This window comes from Dama dama, chromosome 17, assembly GCF_033118175.1.
Source record: "Dama dama isolate Ldn47 chromosome 17, ASM3311817v1, whole genome shotgun sequence".
Lineage (NCBI taxonomy): Eukaryota > Metazoa > Chordata > Mammalia > Artiodactyla > Cervidae > Dama > Dama dama.
This window is the reverse complement of record NC_083697.1, coordinates 37,186,751-37,209,973: the sequence shown is the minus strand read 5'-3', so window position 1 is coordinate 37,209,973 and position 23,223 is coordinate 37,186,751. Positions and strand designations below refer to the sequence as shown.

At 36.4% G+C, this 23,223-nt stretch overlaps 1 protein-coding gene across 1 annotated transcript in view; it reads left to right on the top strand.

Moving 5' to 3' along the window:
* The window catches only part of GRID2 (glutamate ionotropic receptor delta type subunit 2), a 1,497,839-nt gene that overhangs the window by 1,226,976 nt on the left and 247,640 nt on the right, over positions 1 to 23,223 (top strand). The window contains exon 12 of the mRNA XM_061164751.1: positions 11,055 to 11,193. Within this exon, the coding sequence (XP_061020734.1) occupies positions 11,055 to 11,193 (139 nt within the window). The remainder of the gene's footprint in view (positions 1 to 11,054; positions 11,194 to 23,223) is intronic.

Here is a 23,223-nt window from a genome sequence, read left to right as displayed (position 1 = left end):
CTAGCCTACTTTTGTTTAGCTGCAAATGGATTTATCTGCCAGTCCAGAACAGTATTTTGTCATTCAACTGAAATGTCAACACTTCAGAAAGATATTAACGGTAGAGGAGGAACACTATCTATCATTATTTGTTCAGTAAATATTGTTATAAAAATGTGTTTGAAAATTTTTGACATTTGTATAAGACATAACAAAATTCATTTTTTCACCAAACGACTTGTCTTCATGGATTCCATTCAAAGAAGATGTTTATTACAATATGGTATATGATGATATAAAATCCCTACTTTTACAAAAATAGGATACTAACGTAAGCTATAGTGTATCTGACTGGGAAAATGTTCAGTAAAAATATAATAAGTAAATTACAAAACTATGGGTGTGGCATGACTATTAGCATTAAAAACTTACTTGAGAAAAATTTCCATAAATATCAAAAATTGCTAAGCTGGTATCCTCTTCAATATTGGGGTTTTGGATCTGTAAACTAGAGAAGTTTTAAGAACTGGCTAAGTGGCTCCAAATTCCCAGTCAGCAATTTAGACTAGGTTTTCTGCTTTCAGATCTAGAATTGTTTTGTCCATACGTATCAAGAAGTACCTTAGTTGACTGCCTATTCCACATTTTGGAACCCTGGGATAAGCTACCACTATGGGTTTCTGAAGGAGAAGGCAATGGCAACCCACTCCAGCACTCTTGCCTGGACAATCTGATGGACGGAAGAGCCTGGTAGGCTGCAGTCCATGGGGTCGCGACGAGTCGGACACGACTGAGCGACTTCACTTTCTCTTTTCAATTTCATGCGTTGGAGAAGGAAATGGCAACCCACTCCAGTGTTCTTGCCTGGAGAATTCCAGGGATGGGGGAGCCTGGTGGGCTGCTGTCTGTGGGGTCGCACAGGGTCGGACACGACTGAAGCGACTTAGCAGCAGCAGCAGCAAGCAGCATGGATCTCTGAAGGTCAATACACATCAATTACCATTTGCAACTTACCTTATCAGATTATGGTCATTTCACCTTGTCTGTGATAGCTGAACAGATATCTACACTCTACACTTAGCATGTATCAACCTGTACTCATTCTGATACCAAGAAATCCAGTTTCATTGCAGTATTCCAGTGTCATCTCAGGCCAACAGAGGACAAGCACACAGAACTCTTCAGTAATGCTTGTGTTCCACCCCATCCTCTGCATTTCTTAATGTCTCTGTGTAGAGAGTGTTCCTCTCACTAATAACCAAGGAGGTAAACAGATTGTCCAGAACAGATTCATTCTAACATTGCCACCTCCCTGTATCTCTACAGTATAACAGATGTTGTGTATAGATTATCTACAAAATCCATTCTTTATTGGTCCATCCTTCAATTAGCCAGTGCAATAAACTGTTACCACCATTCCCCAAGTATCAAATCAATATATTAAATATCAAATTCCAGATCATTACCATCCATGACAATATATCTGCCCTAATCAATACTTACATTTATCCTATGTGGTATAAAGCTTTTATTAGCAGGCTTTATATGTCTCTGACTTAGTTATGTTGGAATCTAAGTTGTAGCCTGGAGACAATGAGGGGTGATGTCAGTGAGGAGAGAACTATGATTCCCTGGGTCCGGTCAGTAAGAGGCATTTATGCTAGAGAAGGCTGATTCCCTCAGAAGGGGTGGTTGCTTCCAATGCTAAGAAGTTTCAGAGAGATTCAGAAGCTCAAATTTCTCATCAGTGCCCTTGCCTTCCCATGAGAGACCACACTAGGCAGAAGATTCAATTAGTATTTGAATCACAACTCAGCAACTGAGTACACCATTACAGTCAAGCCTTAATCTTATCCTCAGTCATATCTACCCTGAGACTATGATTTAAGAGAGCGCTTCAAAGCTGCCATCATGCCTCTCAAATTTTACATTGTTTCTGAATTGGGTATTTATTGCCTTCAATTTCTCTTCTAACATTTATATTATTTGAAGACTTCAGAGCAGTTTGCTGAAACCACAATTTTTAAAATCACAGTTATTGCCACAGCCACTTTGTCTCCCAGGACCTTGCATTCCATATGTACTCCATCGTATGCCAACACTGGTACTAACTGAATAAATGATAATGTTAACCACAGGCTGTGGGTTGCCAGTGTTCCATTTCCCACAAATATACACTACATAGATAAATGAGCAATTCAATCCCAGAATCCCATTTTTGCACTTTTGTTTCATGGGACCTCACATGATACCAGATAGGACATAGATGGTACATTCTGTTTGGGACATTGATGAAAGGTTACTAAAGGAACTCTCTACAGCGATATAGATGGAGTTTTGAGAAAGTAGCAAGGGTTGGTACAGTACCCACTAGTTACAGAGGGAGCTATTATCACTCTTATGTTTAAAGGGGCAAAGATGGGAAATAGGTACTAAAACTACAAGAGAGAGTTATCTGAGAGGGCTGTCCAAAAGGGCTGTAGTCTTCAGTAATGGGAAACAGTCATTGCATTTTTGTCTTTACAATTATGTCACTAATTTGATATTCTTTCAAGTTCAATTTTATCAGTTTACATTATCATTGTTTGCTCTTTTTAAAATTTAATATTCTTTTTAATTGTGTGAAACATATAACAGCTCCACATTTAAAATTAAATAACAAATCAGTCACAGAGATTGTAATTCAGTTCTTGTTTCTTTCACTCTGCTACCCCCGATTGCCATATATATACTTTTTGTTTATTTTCCAGTTGCTTTATTCTGAAAATATAAGCACATTTTCCCCCTTTTATTACCCTAAAGTACAATCTGAAAACTGTTTTGGATGGTGCTTTTCTCTGGAAGTTCCTTGAAATTGCTTTAATTTTATAAACCAGATAGATTTCACAATCATCTTCTAAGACTTAGGATGGGCATATGGAATTTGTGATATTAGAAGAGAGAGAAACTGGAATTCTTATCAAAGAGAGTGGAGAAGAGAAAAAATTAGAAATACCAAGGGAATATTTCATGAAAAGACGAGCACAATAAAGGACAGAAATGGTATGGACCTAACAGAAGCAGAAGATACTAAGCACAGGTGGCAAAATACACAGAACTGTACAAAAAAAATCTTCACAACCCAGATAATCAAGATGGTGTGATCACTCACCTAGAGCCAGACATCCTGGAATGCAAAGTCAAGTGAGCCTTAGGAAGCATAACTATGAACAAAGCTACTGGAGGTGGTGGAATTCCAGTTGAGCTAATTCAAATCCTAAAAGATGATGCTCTGAAAGTGCTGCACTCAATATGCCAGCAAATTTGGAAAACTCAGCAGTGGCCACAGGACTGGAAAAGGTCAGTTTTCATTCCAATCCCAAAGAAAGGCAATGCCAAACAATGCTCAAACTACCACACAATTGCACTCATCTTACATGTTTGCAAAGTAATGCTCAAAATTCTCCAAGCCAGGCTTCAACAGTACATGAAGCATGAACTTCCAGATGTTCAAGTTGGATTTAGAAAAGGCAGAGGAGCCAGAGATGAAATTGCCAACATCTGTTCAATCATTGAAAAAGCAAGAGAGTTCCAGAAAAACATCTATTTCTGCTTTATTGACTATGCCAAAGACTTTGACTGTATGGATCACAACAAACTGTGGAAAATTCTTCAAGAGATGGGAATACCAGACCACCTGACCTGCCTCCTGTGAAATCTATATGCAGGTCAGGAAGCAACAGTTAGAACTGGACATGGAACAACAGACTGGTTCCAAATTGGGAAAGGAGTACATCAAGGCTGTATATTGTCACCCTGTTTATTTAACTTATATGCAGAGTACATCATGAGAAATGCTGGACTGGATGAAGCTAAAGCTGGAATCAGGATTGCCGGGAGAAATATAAATAACCTCAGATATGCAGATGACACCACCTTTATGGCAGAAAGGGAAGAAGAGCTCAAGAGCCTCTTGATGAAAGTGAAGGAAGAAAGTGAAAAAGTTGGCTTAAAACTTAACATTCAGGAAACTAAGATCATGGCATCTGGTCCCATCACTTCATGGCAAATAGATGGGGAAGCAATGGAAAACAGTAACAAACTTTATTTTGGGGGGCTCCAAAATCACTGCATATGGTAACTGCAGCCATGAAATTAAGAGATGCTTGCACCTTGGAAGGGAATTTATGACCATCCTAGATAGCATATAAAAAAGCAGACATTACTCTGCTGACAAAGGTCCATCTAGTCAAAGCTGTGGTTTTTCCAGTAGTCACGTATGGATGTGAGGATAGGACTATAAAAGAAAGCTAAGTTCTGAAGAACTGATGCTTTTGAATTGTGTGTTGAAGACTCTTGAGAGTCCCTTGGACTGCAAGGAGATCCAACCAGTCAATCCTAAAGGAAATCAGTCCTGAATATTCATTGGAGGGACTGATGCTGAAGCTGAAACTCCAATGCTTTGGCCACCTCATGCAGAGAACTGACTCATTGGAAAAGACCATGGTGCTGGGAAAGATTGAAGGCGGGAGTAGAATGGGACCACAGAGGATGAGATGCTTGGATGGCATCACCGACTTAATGGACATGAGTTTGAGTAAACTCCGGGAGTTGATAATGGACAGGGAGTCCTGGCGTGCTGCAGTCCATGGGGTCGCAAAGAGTCGGACATGACTGAGCAACTGAACTGACGTTAATATGACTGTGATGCTGCATTAAAGACTCAGAGTTTATAGACATGAATTTAGAATGAGTTGTACAAGACAGAGCAAAGAAAGAATTGGATTTGACTGGTGTTTGGGCTCTGCTGAAAGGATTTCCCAGGTTGGGCAGTGGTAAAATCATCTGCCTGCCAATGCAGAAAGCACAGATTTGATCCCTGGGTTGGGAAGATCCTCTGGAGTAGGAGGAAATGGCAACCCCCTCCAATATTCTTGCAGGGAAGACACAACTGAGCATGAGAGGGTTTCAAAGGAATGGAGGAAAAATTCAATGTTGATCTTAACAAATCACTGGATTTAAGCTGGGTAGGAGGGAACTACATATAATAGGATTAGGGTCTCATAGTGAAAACAGGGTAGAGTAGAATAGATCTTAGATGGAATGCGAGTGTCAACTTGATGAGGGGAGGAAACTCACAAGATAAAAGATGGTATAGGAGCATGGATTGCTTGAAATTGAGATTGTAAAGAGGTCAGAGTTATTGTTAATAAAGGTATTTCTACCAAAATAAATATAAAAGCAGTGCATTTGCATTAAGTAGAAAATAATCATACAAATAATAAAAGTGAAATACTATTAAATTCTAATTAGACTCTGTTGCCTGCCAAAGGGATTTTGAGATTTTCATTCCCTTTATGAAAACAGATATAAAATTTTAAACAGAATTATTATCACCAAGCTGAGGCTTTGTGCTTGCCATAATAAAAAAAATACTGAAAAATAATTGTAAATAGAAAAATTTCCTTACCATAACACACTGTAATTTTCTGCTATCCTTCTCTCCCACTTCAAACCATACGTTGTAAAGCCTGCACTGCCTTCAGATAGTGGACATAGTAACCTGTGAGTAACTGTGAATCTTGTGGGTATCTCACATGCTCCTCCTTATTACCTCCATTTCCTCCATCAAAAGAAAAAATATTAAAGCATTTACAAATCTAGTCACAGTCAGACTCTAAGTCTATTTATGAATGAACTTCAAGGAACAGATTAATCCATAAATATGATTGACATATCTTATGAATTTAGGAGATATGTATCATCACCAATCCTTAAATGTAAAACATTGCCTTGACAGTGGCTCATTGCCAATATATCCTTATTCATATTTTCTAAATTGTGATTTTGTATGTATAAAATATTCTAATACTTACTGACACGCCAATTGACCAGCTTATTTGAACATATTCAATCATCCCTAATATTGGAAAATTTCTATTTGCTATAAGGGTTTTTAGCCATTTTGCTAATAACCTAATTTCAATAAGGATCCAATTCTGGAAAAAAAATGTTTATAAGGAAAGATAACAATGAATTTTCTATTTTTTCTTGATCATATTTCGTAAAAAAAGAATCATAGTCCCAGATTATATAATACACACTCGAGAGGTTTTTTGTTTTCTTTTGTTTTTTTTTTTACTTTGTGAGTTTTTAAACCTTCAAGAAGCTGATTTACCATGCAATGAAATTGGAAAATCTCCAACAATTACCTTTCTGTATTTTCAGACAAACACAAAAATGCATGTATACTCCCACAGAAAAAGACTTAGAGCAACATTTTTTTTGCCTTACTCAGGCAAAATTATCAAGTTCCATAATCTTGCCTGAGGGAAAAACATTATTTTACTTCTTTAACAACCTTTATAAGTAAGATAATATATACAGTGGCAAGGTTGATGTACTTTTTGAGGTGGGAAACCAGTCACATCAAAATGCAAATCTGTGTAAAGAACATTTCTCTTACTGCAGAAGGGTCACTTTGGAAAATACGAATTCTACACACTTCTGCAGAGTGACACTGTAGGGAGACCTCAAACTCACCAAGGGGTTATAGAATCAAAATGCCCAACTCTGGATTCAGACCCTTTTACACCCTAAAGTGTCAGGAATGGCCAGCTTAATTTCTGCCATGCTTTAGCGATATAAGGTTGTTTTTTTTTAATTTAGCAGGAAATTTTTTTGTTTTTAACCTGTCTTCTAGCCTTCAGAATCTATGAAAATATTTTCTTTTTTCAAATTGTGGACCAAAAAAACAAAATAAAGGGAAAAAATAGTTTCTATTAAACTCACCGTTCTCTCTTTTTACTCTTTTACTTCTTTAATTTAGTTTTTTTTTCTTGCATTATGAAATACTATGTAAGTACAGAAAGTTCACGAAACTTAAAAGTGCAGCTCAGTGAATTACCAGCAATGGAATCCCAGTATAACTGCCACCTAGGAAAAGATAGAACGTTACCTGTAGCACAACCCCGATTTCCCCATCTCAACCATTATTCTACAGCTTACCACTCATGAGATGATCAGCACTACCATTCATGATGCCTAGTTTTGGACTATTATCATACAGTGAGCGTTCTTTTACTCAATATTTAGTTTGTGAAATCCACTCATGGTGTTATAAGTGAAATCTATTCATTTTCATTGCTATATAGTATTATTTCATTGTTCTCTGTATGTGTGTGTGAGAGAGAAAAATTTATATCTTTATAATACCGAGTCTGATCAATAAACTCGATGTATCTGACCATTTATTTAACCTTCTTTTATTGCACTCAAGAAAGTTTTATAGATTTTCATATAGAGATCTTCCACATCTTTATTTCTAGATATGTTATATTTTTAGTATTATTGCAAATAGTGTATATTTTTAAATTTCATGTCTTAAGTGTTACTGGTATATGCATGTCTGATTATCCTTGAACGTTGACTCTGTACCATAGTAAACTGATAGCTGACATTAATTTTAGTAAGTCATTTCATATTCTCTTAGATTATCTACATACATACATCATCTCTAACCCTTAACTTCTATTTCATTCTCTCTAATTCTTTAGTATTTTTCCTTTCTTTATTTTCTTGGCATATTGTACTGTGCTGTTTAGTGCCTACAATTAAATGTTGAATAGAAGTGATAACAACTCACAGCCTTTAAGATAGCCTTTAAAAATGCTTTCTTTGTTAGTAAGTATGACATTTTCTGTCGGCTTCCTGAAAATAATCTTTGTGAGACTAAGAAAGGTTTTTTTTATTTCCAGTTTGCTGGAGTATTTCTAGGTTTTCAGTATTTTTATGATTAGATGTTAAATTTCATCTGTGCTTTTTATACTTCTACCAAGATGATTATAGGGTTTTTCTCCTTTATAGTGCTAATGTAGTGAATTTTAATGATTTACTTTTAGATGCCAAACAACCTTTGCCTTCATTTAATAAACTCATCATGCCTATTTATTTTTGCAATTTTCAGTTTACTAATTTATGTAAGTCTTTTTTATCTACAATTATATGAAAGATTAGCCTGTCATTCTCTTTACTTGGAATAACCTTTTCAGATTTTACTTACCAAAGTTGTGTTTTCTTTATAAAATATATCGACTTGTGTCTTGCTTTTTTCTAATCTTAGAAAGAGTGTATGTAAAATTAGACTTAATTATTGCTAAAACATTTGGTAGATTTTTTCCAGAAAGTCTGAAAACAATCTACTGGTCTTGAGCATTTTGATGAGTAGGTTTTAATTGTGGATTCAGAGTCTTTAATACTTATAAGATCATTGAAATGTTCTATTTCTTTTGGTAGCAATTTTTATACAAATTTGTCCATGTCATCTCAATTTTCATATTAATTGGCATTGAACTGTGCATATGATCCTCCTCTTTATCCTTCTAATATCTGTAACATTTGTAACAATATACCTTTTTAACTCCTATTTTTGTGCCTTTACTTATTTTCTTGATCAATTTCAAGAACTTTTTTTTTCTATTTTTTAATATTTATTTATTTTTATTGAAGGATAATTTCTTTACAACACTGTGTTGGTTTCTGCCATACATCTACAGCTTTTTATAAATATTTCCAAAGAACCAAACTTCTGTTGGATCATCCCTCTCTGTTGTGTTTATCTAGTTTTATCTAGTTTACTGATTTCTGCTCCTATATTTATTATGTCCCTCCTTCTGTGTCCTTAGGTTTAACTTGCTTTTCTTTTAACTTCTTGAAATTGATGAGTAGATCATTGATTTTCAGACTTCTTTTCTTATAGAAGTTGTGAATTTCCCTTCAAAGACAAATTTAGCTGCATCCTGTCAGGTATCAAAATGTGGAGTTTTGGTTTGGAGTATTTTTATTATCACCAACTTCAAAATATTTTTTTACTTCTCTTGTGATTTTTATGCAACCCATGGCATAATGGAATTGTAATTGTTGATTTCCAAGCATATGAGGGTTTTCTGTTTTTCATAGTTCCACCCCTATTTGGCAAGCCCTGGGCCTTAATTTTTATAGCCACCTGATTTTGAAGGCTTTCAAGAGCATTGCTCAGCATCTCAGTTTCTTACCTTCTTGTTAAATTGACATTTATCCCTTAGGAGAAAACAGGCCTAAATACCAGGTCACATTTCTGAAGTTCTTCTTCAGAATCTTCATCTTCTAATTTTTTACTGCTTCTTTAGCTCTCAAATGCAGTATTTGTTCTTCTTCTTCTTCTTTTTTTCTAGTTGCTATCAGTAGGAGGATTGTTTTGAATTTTTTCCTAATTACAAGTGTCAGGAGTCAAGATTACCATTACTTTCAGTGTTTGATTTCTAAGTACAGATATCAAATAAAATGTCATTTTATGTGGACTCCCCAAGAAATTTGAATTTCCAAATTTCAGACTTTATGCCACAGACGAGGAAAGCTCAACAAGTATTCTTTCTTATGTGTGATAACAACTCAAATCAAGGGTGAAGACTTCATGGACACAAACCTTCAATTAGCCTTTTCAGTCATGAATTTATTGTTCTACATTTGTTACATTTATTAACATCTTTCAGTCTTTAGCAGTCATCTTGCTCATATTTTATTATTATTTTTTCAATTAGTCATTTTTCTAGGAAGTCCCCATTTGGTTTAAAAATGAACATTTTATTTTGCTTTCATCTTTTAAAAGCCAAGTGAATATTTCCATTGCTTTGGAGAAGAAAGTATCCAAAATGCATCATAACTGCCTTTGAAAAAATATGTTCCAGATATCAGAGGTTAGCCTATTCTGAGTATATTATATCAGAAAAATAGCTCAGGTCATACCCACAGGGTATGTTTTTACTACACTGAAAGTTTACAGGTATTAATATTACACAGTGAGAATTAGTGGTTGGCATAAAAATCTGCCTCATATGGTAATTAATTAAATCTTGTTAAGCAATTCACATATTGATGTACCTAGGCAAATGTAGTATTATCTCTATTTTTACACTTAACAGAAAACTAATTTATTTTAGAAAGATTGTTAACTTCATATAAAACATGAATTCATTTATCAACTATTTACCCACCTAATATGGGGCAGAAACTGTTATGTTAGAAACCATATAATGAGGAAGAGGAGAAAATAAAAATATATAAAATATATGAAAATTTTTGATTAAAAAAATAAGGTGGCTGAAAGAATGGGGCTGTGGAAATTATTTTAGATAGAGTGACAATTAAGTGTTGGTGAAGAAGTATCATCTGAGCAGAAACTTAAATAAATTAAAAGGAGAGTCATTTTTAAGTTAAAAAACAGAGAATTCCAGGCATAAAAGTTGCAAGTACAAAGGCCCTAGGACAGACATCATTGTGGCCCCTTACAAGAAACTAGAGGACATTCAGAGAGTGGGAAAAGGTAAGTCAGAAAGCGGATCTGAGATTAGTTCATGTAGGACCTGGTAAACTTTGATAGAGATTTCAGATTTTCTTTTTTTTTTTTTTTTTTGAGTGACAGGAATCCACTGGAAATTTGAATCAGGAGAATATGATATCATTTTCACTTTTAAAAAGCATCATGATTATAGACTTAAGAGTGGCAGCTCCTGAAATGTAAACAAGTAAACTGGCCAAGTGGTTCAGTAGTGGCACTGAAATATATACTGTACTGTGTGTAAAAGAGATAGCTATTGGAAATCTGCTGTATGTCGCAAGGAGCTCAGCTTGGTGCTCTGTGATGACCTAGAAGGGCAGGATGGAAGTGAGAGACGGGAGGCAGGTTCAGGAGGAACGAGATATATGTATACATATAGCTAATTCACTTCATTGTACAGTGGAAAAACCAACGCAACATTGTAAAGCAATTATCTTCCAATTAAAAAATAAATAAATAGCTATAAAAATTGGGAGGGGGAGAACAGCTAGCTATGCTTTTTCTGGATCCTTGAGATTCTTTGTTTACAAGAATTACTTGATCGTTTAAAAATTACCAAAAAAAAAAAAGTGGTGAACGTAAGCAAAATACAGAGATCTACACTGATGTTATGTAGAAAGATTCTCATTACTTACAAGTTAACTTGCTGTTGACTGTGTATGACCTCAGAGTCTCAATAAATACTTGTTGATGTTCTTTTATTCTCTGCTTCCTTCCACAGGTGGAGAAGTCCCATACACAACTCTGGCCACCCGAATGATGATGGGGGCTTGGTGGCTGTTTGCTTTGATTGTCATCTCATCTTACACAGCAAATCTTGCTGCTTTCCTCACCATCACCCGCATTGAAAGCTCCATCCAGTAAGTAGACAAAGATTCCACTTGATGCAAAATATGGGAAGTGACAGAAGAGGCCAGAGCTACTTAAATAAGTATGTGGTGTCTGTAATAAATTTACAACTTCCTTTTAAGTAAAGGCTTAATTTTCTGATGTGCAGACATCACAAATAGTCAAATTCCTGAAAGTACAGTTTTGGTGGAGCACTTTTTATAAAATAAAATTCTGGGTATACTTTGAACATTGCTTACAACATTTTCTTGGAAGAATAAGACATATTCAGACTCTTAACCTCTGTAAAATATGACTATGTATCAGCAGTATTATAAAAAAGAAGGAAAAAGGAGTCATACTAAAATATGTATGTTTATATGTGTGTGTATATAGATAGATAGATATATGAAGGTTGACAGTCATAGTCTCTGCCTTGAATCTATCCCATTATGCAGTGTCTGAGTAGATAGTTAGGTAGACACTAGGAAATTGAGAGATAAAAGACAGGTAGGGAGGGAGGGAAAGAGGGAAAGAGGGAAAGAGGTAACCAAGAAGTAAAACCACATTCTGTCTCTTCATTGCATTATAGCTAATACGAATATTATTGCTGCTGTTTTTCCAGCTGCAGTGGTGGTAAATTGTCATTAACTACGGTGCACTTTTGAATCCTGAAAGCTACCTAAGTCAGTGCTGCATTTCACAAATGACATTCCTGTAAGCCCCGAGAATCCAAAGGCCTTTGATTTACTTGGCCAGTTTTGCTCTGTGTGATTTCATGCCATAAGGTCTGGTCAGTGCCACAGTTCAACTTGTGCCTCGTAATGCTCTATATCTGGTTTTAAGAAAATGTTTTCTGAAAATGTTTTATTAATCCAAAAACAAAGTAGTTTGAACTTTTCTACAGTTAAAAAGACATTTATTTCTCAACAAAACTGACAGTTTGAAGATTAGAATAATTCGCTTTGTCAAGGAATTCATTAGAGATTTAATTCATCTTTAAGAGAAAATATGAGTTCTTCTTGCCTTTAAAAAATATGTAAATTAATTCCATTAGTAGGTACAAAATTATTATAGCACAATACTAAATATAAAATCAAGAATTAATGATCTAAAAAGATATAGGGTATTTTTTTCAATTGCTTATGGTATATAAATTGAAAACCCCCAAATTAAATTCATGAGTCAATTATTTAATCCATTTATAAAAATATGTTTCCAACTTCTCTTATCAAATCTTAGTCTTCAAGTCATTTTCCTAGCTATTTCTTTGGTGCAGAACCTCCATATCCTTTCAACTTACTACCTTTGTATCGTAGCCAGTTCTGTGTGTGACATAAGTTATAAGTGATGCAGAGCGAAACTCATGGAAAATTTAAACTAGTGACCCCATCATGTTCCTATTTTAAGCAATAATGAAAATGATTATAATGTTCCAGCCCAAGAAATCAATGAGTTAGTAAAATTATGCAAATAAAAAACATTCATTGAGCACTCACAAGATGACAAACTTTTTGCTAGATGTTTGACATGCATTGGCTCATTTAATGCTTATAACCATCTTCTGAAATACATACTACTTATTAATAGCCCATTTTGCAACTGAAGTTGAAAAGATAGATAACTTTCCTCAAACTGTAAATGTAATAAGTGATTGATTAAAGATCAGACCTTAAATCTGTCTCATTCCTGAATCTATGTTCTGACTGTACCACACTAGTCCCCATTCCATACCCTTGTGCATTTGAATGACCAGTTGTTTCTAGGGAACATTGTAAAGGATGTGTCATAGCCTTATTCATTGTTAAGTATAGTAATGTAAATAATGACATTCTACAAATGCTCAATTTGTTTGAGGAAATAAAGTCTCAAAAGTTAGGAGATTTTTGTGTTGGGTCAGTTCTGTAGGTGAATATCCCAACATGAACTAATTACTTCTATAATTGATACCTACCTTTCAGAGTAAAATTGCTTGGCACAACCAGTCAATAGAAATTGCACTGAAAGAAACAGTTTTTAAAAATAAAAATGGGGTATTTTATCTCACTAATATACTTCTCATCAACTTTAACATGCTGTATTTTAAGAGTAGTTAAAGCCGAAAATTTGTGTCAGATTTGGCTTTGAAACATTTTAAAATAAATAAAGAAAGAAAATTTTAGATAACTCATTTGATACAGTGTACAACAATAATCATAAATAATAAAAATTATGGACAATATTCACTGAGAATTTATTATGGATTTATTAAACATATTATATATACCCCCTTCAGTGTTCAAAATTACCCTAATAATACAATTACTACTATTATTCCTACTTTGTAGATGAAAAAACAGCAATTTGGAAGTTAAATGCTCACTATCACAGTGTGAATAGCGTCAGAGCTGGAAATTCAACCCATGTTAGTTCAATACCAATTCATGACTTTACCTACTGAAGTTTTTCTTTATTTTACAGTTTGTCTCTTGATGAGTATTACAATTTGTTTGCTTGATCCACTATTTCACTGGGCTCGTAGGCCTCAGGGTGTGTGTGTATCTGAGCTATTTGGTCATTACCGACTTTGCTAGCATTTATTTGTATTTAGACTTTCATGTAATAGCAGTGGGAGCAAAAGTCTCTATCAAATTTTTACACCCATAGGTTTCTCTAAAGTAAAATTTAATGGAAACAGATCATAACTGCACATGATGTTTCCCTCAAGTGTAGTTCCACAATCCAAAATAACTGAACGTTCATTTTTTTAACAAATTACTTCTTTCAAATGCCAACTCATATTATTAAAAGCCAACCATGAGTATAATAAACCTCCCCTTCCTTCTAATCTTATCACCAGACTAATTATGAAAGGGGAAAATCAGAGCCAAACAAGTTAAAAGAAGCCTGAGTCTCTCTCCAAACTTAAAGATATCTTCTAATTTCATGCTTCAGCTGTGTTGGTAAACATAATTGTAATGTTTCTTGGAAATAGTCAAAGTTGCATTTATAATTGATGTCAAACTTTCTTGGAAAATTCTAATTTTTCTTAGAAAAGATAGAAACTTTTTTCAGAAAACCATCCAGTGTCATGCTTCTTCATCATTTTATATTCATGAGATTTGCTCATCGTTAAATGAAGCAATCCTCATCAGAGTACCTTTTCCCAGCCCAATTGCTGTGCTATTAGCAAGCGTCTACTATCCACGACTTTATTCCCAAAATGAAAAACAAATATCATCTATTAATGAATATATGTGGTATCTAGAAAAATGGTACTGATGAACCTATTTGCAAGGCAGGAATAGACATGGGTGTACAGAACAGACTTGTGGACACAGTGGGCAAGGAGAGAGGGAAACAAATTGAGACAGTAACGTTGAGGAATATACACTGCTGCTGCTGCTGCTAAGTCGCTTCATCGTGCCCGACTCTGTGCGACCCCATAGACGGCAGCCCACCAGGCTCCGCCGTCCCTGGGATCCTCCAGGCAGGAACACTGGAGTGGGTTGCCATTTCTACCACGCGTAAAATAGATGGTTAGCAGGAAGCCGCTGTATAACGCAGGGAGCCCAGCTGTGTTCTGTGATGACCTAGAAGGGTGGGTGAAAGTGTGGGAGGGAGGCTCAACAGGGAGGGGATACGTGTCTACAAATGGCTGATTCGCCTTGTTTTACAACCAAAGCAAGCACAACCTTATAAAGCAATTACACACCAAAACAAAAAACACAAATTGAAGTCACTTCTTGACACCAGGAGAGGTAAAGGTGGTTAGAGGACTGTCAGTGAGAGAAACAAAAGCAGCTACTTTTAAACAGGTAGTTGATAGAAACCCTGATATTTTGGTAGGAGAAATCCAATAGATTTATTCTTAGGAAACTGAATACATTTTGTAAAAGGTAGCTGTTTTTCAAAATTAGGTATTTATTGTCATAAAGTGTCTGCCTGCAATGCTGGAGACCCGGGTTCGATCCCTGGGTTGGGAAGATCCCCTGGAGAAGGAAAAGGCAACCCACTCCAGTACTCTTGCCTGGAAAATCCCATGGACAGAGGAGCCTGGTAGGCTACAGTCCATGGGGTCACAAAGAGTCGGACACAACTGAGAGACTTCACTTCACAACCTTCCAGTTGGCACTTGCCATTAATAAAAATGTTGAAAGAGAATTTTCTCTGGAGAAGATAACTGACAAGTTAATTTCATATCCCTTCAGTGATGGGTCAGCCCAACATAGCTATGTTCTGATATGAGTTAATATGACAGATTGTGACACAGTTGATATATACAGTACAGTTGCTAAAGAGAAAATTATATGCAATTTCTGTAAGACTCGAATGACATCTAGGCCTTTTAATGTCACTAAACAGTAACAACAAATAACTAAATTATTTGCAAATACTTAAAAATTGAAATATACATTTTTCTGTTGGGCTAAAAAGTTGTTGTTTAGTCATTAAGTTGGGTTTGATTCTTTTTGTGATCCCATGAACTATAGCCCACCAGGCTCCTCTGTCCATGGGATTTCCCAAGCAAGAATACTGGAATGGGCTGCCATGCCCTCCTCCAGGGGATCTTTCCAACCCAGAGATCAAACCTGAGTCTCTTGAGTCTCCTGCATTGGCAGACAGAGACTTTACCACTGAGCCACCAGGGAAGCCCTGGGCTAAAAGTGCAATGATAAGATGGAGCATGTGAAGCTTTGAAGGTATTTTCAGAGTAAATATTGGGTAATAATTCATCACCATTAACTATATTAGTCTTTGCATGCATGCTAAGTCACTTCAGTTGTATCTGACTCTTTCTGACCCTGTGGACCATAGCCTGCCAGGCTCCTCTGTCCATGGGATTCTCTGGGCAAGAATACAGATATGGGTTACCATTTCCTCCTCCAGGGTATCTTCCTGACCAAGGGATTGAACCCGTGTCTCTTAAAGTTTCCTGCATTGACAGGCAGGTTCTTTAACACTAGCACCACCTGGGAAGCCCATATTAATCTTTACTGTGATATAATTTTCAAAAACCAACTTATTTCACTTGTAAAAATGAAAATAGCTATGGGGGAATCACAGTTGTGTGGTTCTAGTCATCAATAACTTTAGAGCCAGATTGGTCTGTGGTGATAAAACTTCAGGACTTTCATCTCCTGGAGCTATAAGTAAGCTTGAGTCTATTCAAATGAACCCCAACATCCCACCATATTTTTATGTTTAATGCATTCATTTTTCATAGTGGTTGAGGTTGGACTAACAAAATATTGAGTTAATGCAGCCACTGAATCAAACTAATTTGAGATAAATTTCTTTCTAAACATGTGCAAAAAGAAATTCATAGGTATTCTATTCACTAGAAGAGACCACTTTTTTGCTACCATAGCAATAACAGGAGATTTACATTTCTTTTTGTCTACATTTGGAAAGGGAAAAATTTATCGAGCAACTGTTTTTCTCAGTGCCATACAGTGAGTATCACTGGGCTTAGACATCTCAGCCTGTTCCCAAGTCTAGGGAAACAAGGAATGGTAGCAACTGCTAGGTACTCTCTAATGAAATGATTTGTTCCTCTCCTTTGCTCCCACGGAGCTATGTAACTATCTTTGATAAGTTACTGTTAATAACGGTCATTACAAGTATACTTTTGGAAAGGTCATTACAAGCATTCCTAACTATAACAAATTCCTAAATAGATATATCAGTTTCATTTAATTAATTCAACTAATTATGTATCTGGGTTTCCGAGCTGGCTCAGTGGTAAAGAATTCACCTACCAGTGCAGGAGATGTGAGTTCAATCCCTGGGTCAGGAAGATCCCCTGGAGAAGGAAATGGTTATCCATTCCAAATGCCTAGACAGAGGAGCCTGGGGGCTATAGTCCATGGGTTGCAAGAGTCAGACACGACTTATTGACTAAGCCACCACCACCATCAACACTTTATCAGATATGAAAATGAAAGTCGCTCAGTTATGTCCGACTCTTGTTACTCCATGGACTATACAGTCCATGGAATTCTCCAGGCCAGAATACTGGAGTGGGTAGCTATTCTCTTCTCCAGGGGATCTTCCCAACCCAGGGATCGAACCCACGTCTCCCACATTGCAGGCGGATTCTTTACCAGCTGAGCCACAAGGGAAGCCCCTTATCAGATATATTATTTGCAAATATCTTCCCCATTTAGTAGGCAGTCTTTTCTTTATGTTGATGGTTTCCTCACCGTGCAAAAGCTTTCTAGTTTGATATAGTACCATTAGTTTATTTTTGCTAATCCATGTATAATGTTTAAGTCTCCCAAAGCTTAACTAATAACTGCCCACTGTTGACTTGAAGCTTTACCAACTACGTAAATTGTGGATTAACACATACTTTTGTGTTAGTCTTTAAAGATATTTAGGTATTATCATTGAGTCAAAATCTGTTTGGAGAGATAACAATGTAGAATTAAATGACATAGGGCTATGATAAATTTATTTATAAAATATTGTATAAACATAGGGAAGGATTTAAGTCAACTTGGAGAGAAGAGGAGGAGAAAGGGAAAAAACTATTAGGCATCACAGAGGTTCTCTGATGTATCATCAGAAAGTTTGGTCTTAAAGAATAAATTTCTGTAGACTGAAGGAGTGGCATATTGCAGAGGTATGAAACTCCTAGGAGAATATCTAGCAAAAGGTAGATGATCAAAATATACTCATTTCCTCCTGGTTTAAGATCAGTGATGTGAGAGTGGCAGGAAGTGAAATAGAAATGGAGGGTAGAACCACATTTTACAGGACATAATAAACCTTGTTAAGGAATTTAGATTTTTTTTCCTGGAGATAATGAAGACTGACATCATTTAAGAAAGATAGCTTTAACTGTGGAGAGGAGGATAAGCAGGAGAGAAGAGATGGAGGAGCCTATGGAATCTCATTGGAGGTGTCTAACACACATATATCTATGGCATTTAATAGTATGTCTTTACTCGATATAAACCTGATCCACATATCTTCTTGTTTCAAGTGCTCTTTGTAAATATATAAGGATTAAAGATAATTTAAGAGAAATTTGGCTTGAGAAAATTTATATCTCTAGGCTGACATTCATATTCCTTGTGAATGCAGGAATATTGCTTCAGATTATTTTCTTTTAAGATATTTAAAGATAGGTGTGGTTTACTATCTCCTAGTTACACTGATAGCAAAGAAGAGAGTTACTAATGTGAGGAAATTTTAGGAATTACTCTGACTAGGCTAATTTTCAGATGCAACTTTGCCAAAATTTGCATCTCAAAGTTTGCTATTCCTAGACCACATTCTGCTTATTAATTAATTTTAGCCTTGAGCCATCAAAAAGGAAATCAGACTTATTTTTATTCCATTTTAATACACTTTCTTCTTATGAAAGTAACACAAAGCTATTTTGAGAAATTAGAAAGTAAAATCTTGAAGGACAAAGCATTAATAATCCATAATCTGTCATAGAGTAGTGTGTCCTAAATTGCTTCAGTCACGTCCGACTCTTTGTGACCCCATGGACTGTAGCCTGCCAGGTTCCTTGTCCATTGGATTATCCAGGCAAAAATATAGGAGTGGGTTGCCATGCCCTCCTCCAGGGGATCTTCCCAACTCAGGTATCAAACCCGAGTCTGTTGTGTCTCCTGCATTGGCAGTCGGGTCCTTTACCACTAGTAAGCCCATCATAGAGCAGTGTTTTGTCGATATTTAAGCAAACTTTGTTATTTTGAAGTAATTATATATATATATACAGGAAACTGCTAAATCAGTACCGTTACAACACAGAGATAACAGAAATGTCCAATATGCCCTTCACCAAGTTCCCCACAATGTTTGTGCTTAGTCTGACACTTCGTGACCCCATGGACTGTAGCTGACAGGCTCCTCTGTCCCTGGGATTCTCCAGGCAAGAATACTGGAGTGGGTAGCCTATCCCTTCTCCAAGGGAACTTTCTGATGCAGGAATCAAACCAGGGTCTCCTGCATTGCAGGCGGATTCTTTACCAGCTGAGCTACCAGGAAAGCCCCCCACCCATGAACCATGGTTACATCTTAGTAATTACAGTGTAGTATCAAAATCAGGAAATTGACATGGGTACTATGTACACACACAGTACTTAGCCATTTTATCACTGGTATAGAATCACTAATCACCACTGCAATACAGATACAGAACCATTAATCATTACAAAATCTCCCTCATTCTACCTCTATATGCTCACCCTCACCCATTCTCCCACACCATCCCCAGCTCTTGGCAACCAAGATTATTCTACACTCATTCTAACAGTGTAATTAGGTTGAATTGTTTTGAAATTGGCTTTTATGTCATTCAGCAAAATGCCCTTGAGGTCCATTCAAGTTGTTGCATGCATCCATGGTTTGTTGTTTTTTTTTTTTTATTGTTGAGTAGTATGAAGCCAAAGGCAAAGGAGAAAAGGAAAGATACACACATCTGAATGCAGAGTTCCAAAGAATAGCAAGGAGAGATAAGAAAGCCTTCTTAAGTGAAGAATGTAAAGAAATAGAGAGAAACTAAATAATAAGAAAGACTAGATATCTCTTCAAGAAAATCAGCAATATGAAGGGAACACTTCATGCAAAGATGGGCACAATAAAGGACAGAAATGGTTTGGACCTAAAAGAAGCAGAAGATATTAAGAAGAAGTGGCAAGAATACACATTAGAACTATATATAAAAGATCTTAATGACCTGGATAACCATGATGGTGTGATCACTCACCTTGAGCCAAGTTCTTGGAGTGTGAATTCAAGCAGACCTTAGGAAACATTACTATGAACAAAACTAGTGGAGGTGATGGAATTCCAGTTGAGCTATTTCAAATCCTAGAAGATGAAGCTGTTAAAGTGTTGCACTCAATATGCCAGCAAATTTGGAAACCTCAGCAGTGGCCACAGGACTAGAAAGGTCAGTTTTCATTCCCATCCCAAATAAGGACAACGCGAAAGAATGTTCAAACTATCACACAGTTGCCCTCATTTCACACACTAGCAAGGAAATGCTTAAAATCCTTCAAGCTAGGTTTCAACAGTATGTGAACTGAGAACTTCCAGATATACAAGCTGGATTTAGAAAAGGCAGAGGAACCAGAGATCAAATTGCCAACATCTGTTGGATCATAGAAAAAGCAAGAGAATTCCAGAAAAACCTCTATTTCTACTTCATTGACTAGGTTAAAACCTTTGACTGTGTGGATCACACGAAACTGGAAAACTCATGAAGGAATAAAATTACCAGACCACCTTACCTGCCTCCTGAGTAACCTGTATGCAGGTCAAAAAGCAACAGTTAGAACCAGACATGGAACAAAGGACTGGTTCAAAATTCAGAAAGGAATACATCAAGGCCGTATATTGTCACCCTGCTTATTTAACTTATGTGCAGAATACATCATGCAAAATGCTAGGCTGGATGAAGCACAAACTGGAAGCACAACTGCCAGGAGAAATATTAGTAACCTCAAATATGCAGACAACACCATCCTAATGGCAGAAAGCAAAGAGGAACTAAAGAGTCTCTTGATGAAAGTGAAAGAGGGAAAAAAAAAAAAAAAAAAAGAAAGTGAAAGAGGAGAGTGAAAAAGCTGGCTTAAAACTCAACGTTCAAAAAATAAAGATCATGGCATCCATTTTCCATCACTTCGTGGCAAATAGATGAGTAAAAATGGAAACAATGACAAACTTTATTTTGGGGAGCTCCAAAATCACTGCAAATGGTGAGTGCAGCAGTGAAACTGAAAGACCCTTGCAAAGGTCCATATAGTCAAAGCTATGATTTTTCCAGTAGTCATATATGGATGTGAGAGTTGAATCATGAGTAATCTGAGCACCAAAGTATTGATGCTTTCAAACTGTGATGCTGGAGAAGACTCTTGAAAGTCCCTTGGACTGCAAGGAAATCAAGCCAGTCAGTCCTACAGGAAATCAGCCATCAATACTAACTGGAAAGACTGACTCTGAAGCTGAAACTCCAATGCTTAGGCCACCTGATTCGAAGAGCCAACTCATCAGAAAATATCATGATGCTGGGAAAGATTGAAGGTTGGAGGAGAAGTGGCAGACACAGGATAAGATGGTTGCATGGTATCACCTACTCAATGGGCATGAGTTTGAGCAAACTCTGGGAGATAGTGAAGGACAAGGAAGTCTGGCGTGCTGCAGTCCACAGGGTCACAAAGAGTCAGACATGACTGAGCTACTGAGCAACAACAGTGAATTCATGAACTTGTTTAAAACTTACCTATTGGATGACATCTATGTTGTTTCCAGTTTTTAGCTATTTTAAATAAGGCTAGTCAGAACATTTATGTGCAGGGCTTTTTTGTGTGTGTGTGTGTATGTTTTCATTTCTCTGGCATGAAAGTCCATGAGTGTGATAGTTAGGTAGTCTGGTAAGTATATGATTAGTTTTTAAGAAACTGCCAAATTGTTTTACAGAGTAGTTGCACTGTTTTATATCTCCACCAGCAATTAATGAGGTATCCGGTTTGTTTGCGTTTTTGCCACCTTTGGGTGCTGTCACTATTTTTTTTTTTAATTTTATCCATTCTGATAGAAATGTAGTAATACCTTACTGTGATCTTAATTTGCATTTCCCTAGTGATTAGTGACATTGAACATCTTCTCCTGTACTTTATGTCATCATTATATCCTCTTATGTGAAAGGTTCCTTTGTGTCTTTTGTCCATTTCCTAATTGGATTGTTTGCTTTTTTTTTTTTTTTTTTTTTTTTTACCATTGAGAGTTCTTTAGGGTTTTTCAGGTGGAGCTTCTGATAAAGAAGCAGCCTACCAATTCAGGAGACATGGGTTTGATCCCTGGGTCCAGAAGACTTCTTGGAGGAGGACATGGCAATCCATTCTAGTATTCTTGACTGAAGAATGCTATGAACAGAAAGCCTAGTGGGCTATAGTCCATGGGATTGCAGAGTCAGACACAGCTGAAGTGACTCAGCATGCAGGCACATGAAAGGTTCTTTTATGTCTTTGTCCATTTTCTAATTGGATTCTTTGCTTTTTTACCACTGAGAGTTCTTTACATATTCTAGATACAACTTCTTTGTCTGATATGTGGTTGGAAAATGTTTTTTCCTAGTCTATTGTCTTTTCATCTTCTTTACAGGGTCTCACATAGAACAAAAGTTTTTAATTTTGATGAAGTCAAATTTACCAATTATTTTTTGTGCATTAACCTTTCATGTCATGTCAAGACTCTTCAAGCAACTTCTAGGTCTCTAAAATACTCAACTGTTTTATGCCAAAAATTTTATAGTTTTATATTGCCCATTTAAATCCATAATCCTGGAGAAGGAAATGGCAACCCGCTCCAGTATCCTTGCCTGGAGAATCCCACGGACAGAGGAGCCTGGCTGTTACAGTCCATGGGGTCCCAAAGAGTCAGATGCAAGTTAGTGACTAAACAACAACCTATAATTAAGATTAGGTTTTCATCATTGGGGAAATGATGTTTTAACAATGAGTTATCCACTCTCCAAAAAAACATACCTAGACCTTACAAAGAAATATGAGATAATTGTATTTAGCAGCTCTAATTATGAAATAAATGGCAACCCACTCCAATATTCTTGCCTGGAGAATCCCATGGACAGAGGAGCCTGGCAGGCTATAGTCCATGGGGTCGCAAGAGTCGGACACAACTAAATCAACTTTGGCATGGCAGAAGGTGCCAAAAAGATGTAATAGACAACTGGCAGAAAATAACAATGCGTACGAATAAATGTGTCATTTAAGAACAGAGTGCTGTGACACATACAAAGCAGGGAAATAGGTGGTGCATGCCAACAGATGCATCATGCTCGAAGAACTCAAATAAAGAACACATGTTGGGTTTTTAACCCCATTGGTCAGAAAATTACAGATTTAATAGAAATCTTGGCTCTCAGATGGGTTAAAATCTTACCTGGTTAATATGCCATACCTTTATCAGTGTGAAAACAGGAGGCTGGTCATCATTACCCATGTCAATGTGTCTGCTCTGGTTCAGGGTGACAATGTGGCATGACCTGTCTGCTTTATAAACATGAGTTCCTTTTGAAACAGTAACTCTAGATCTAGGAG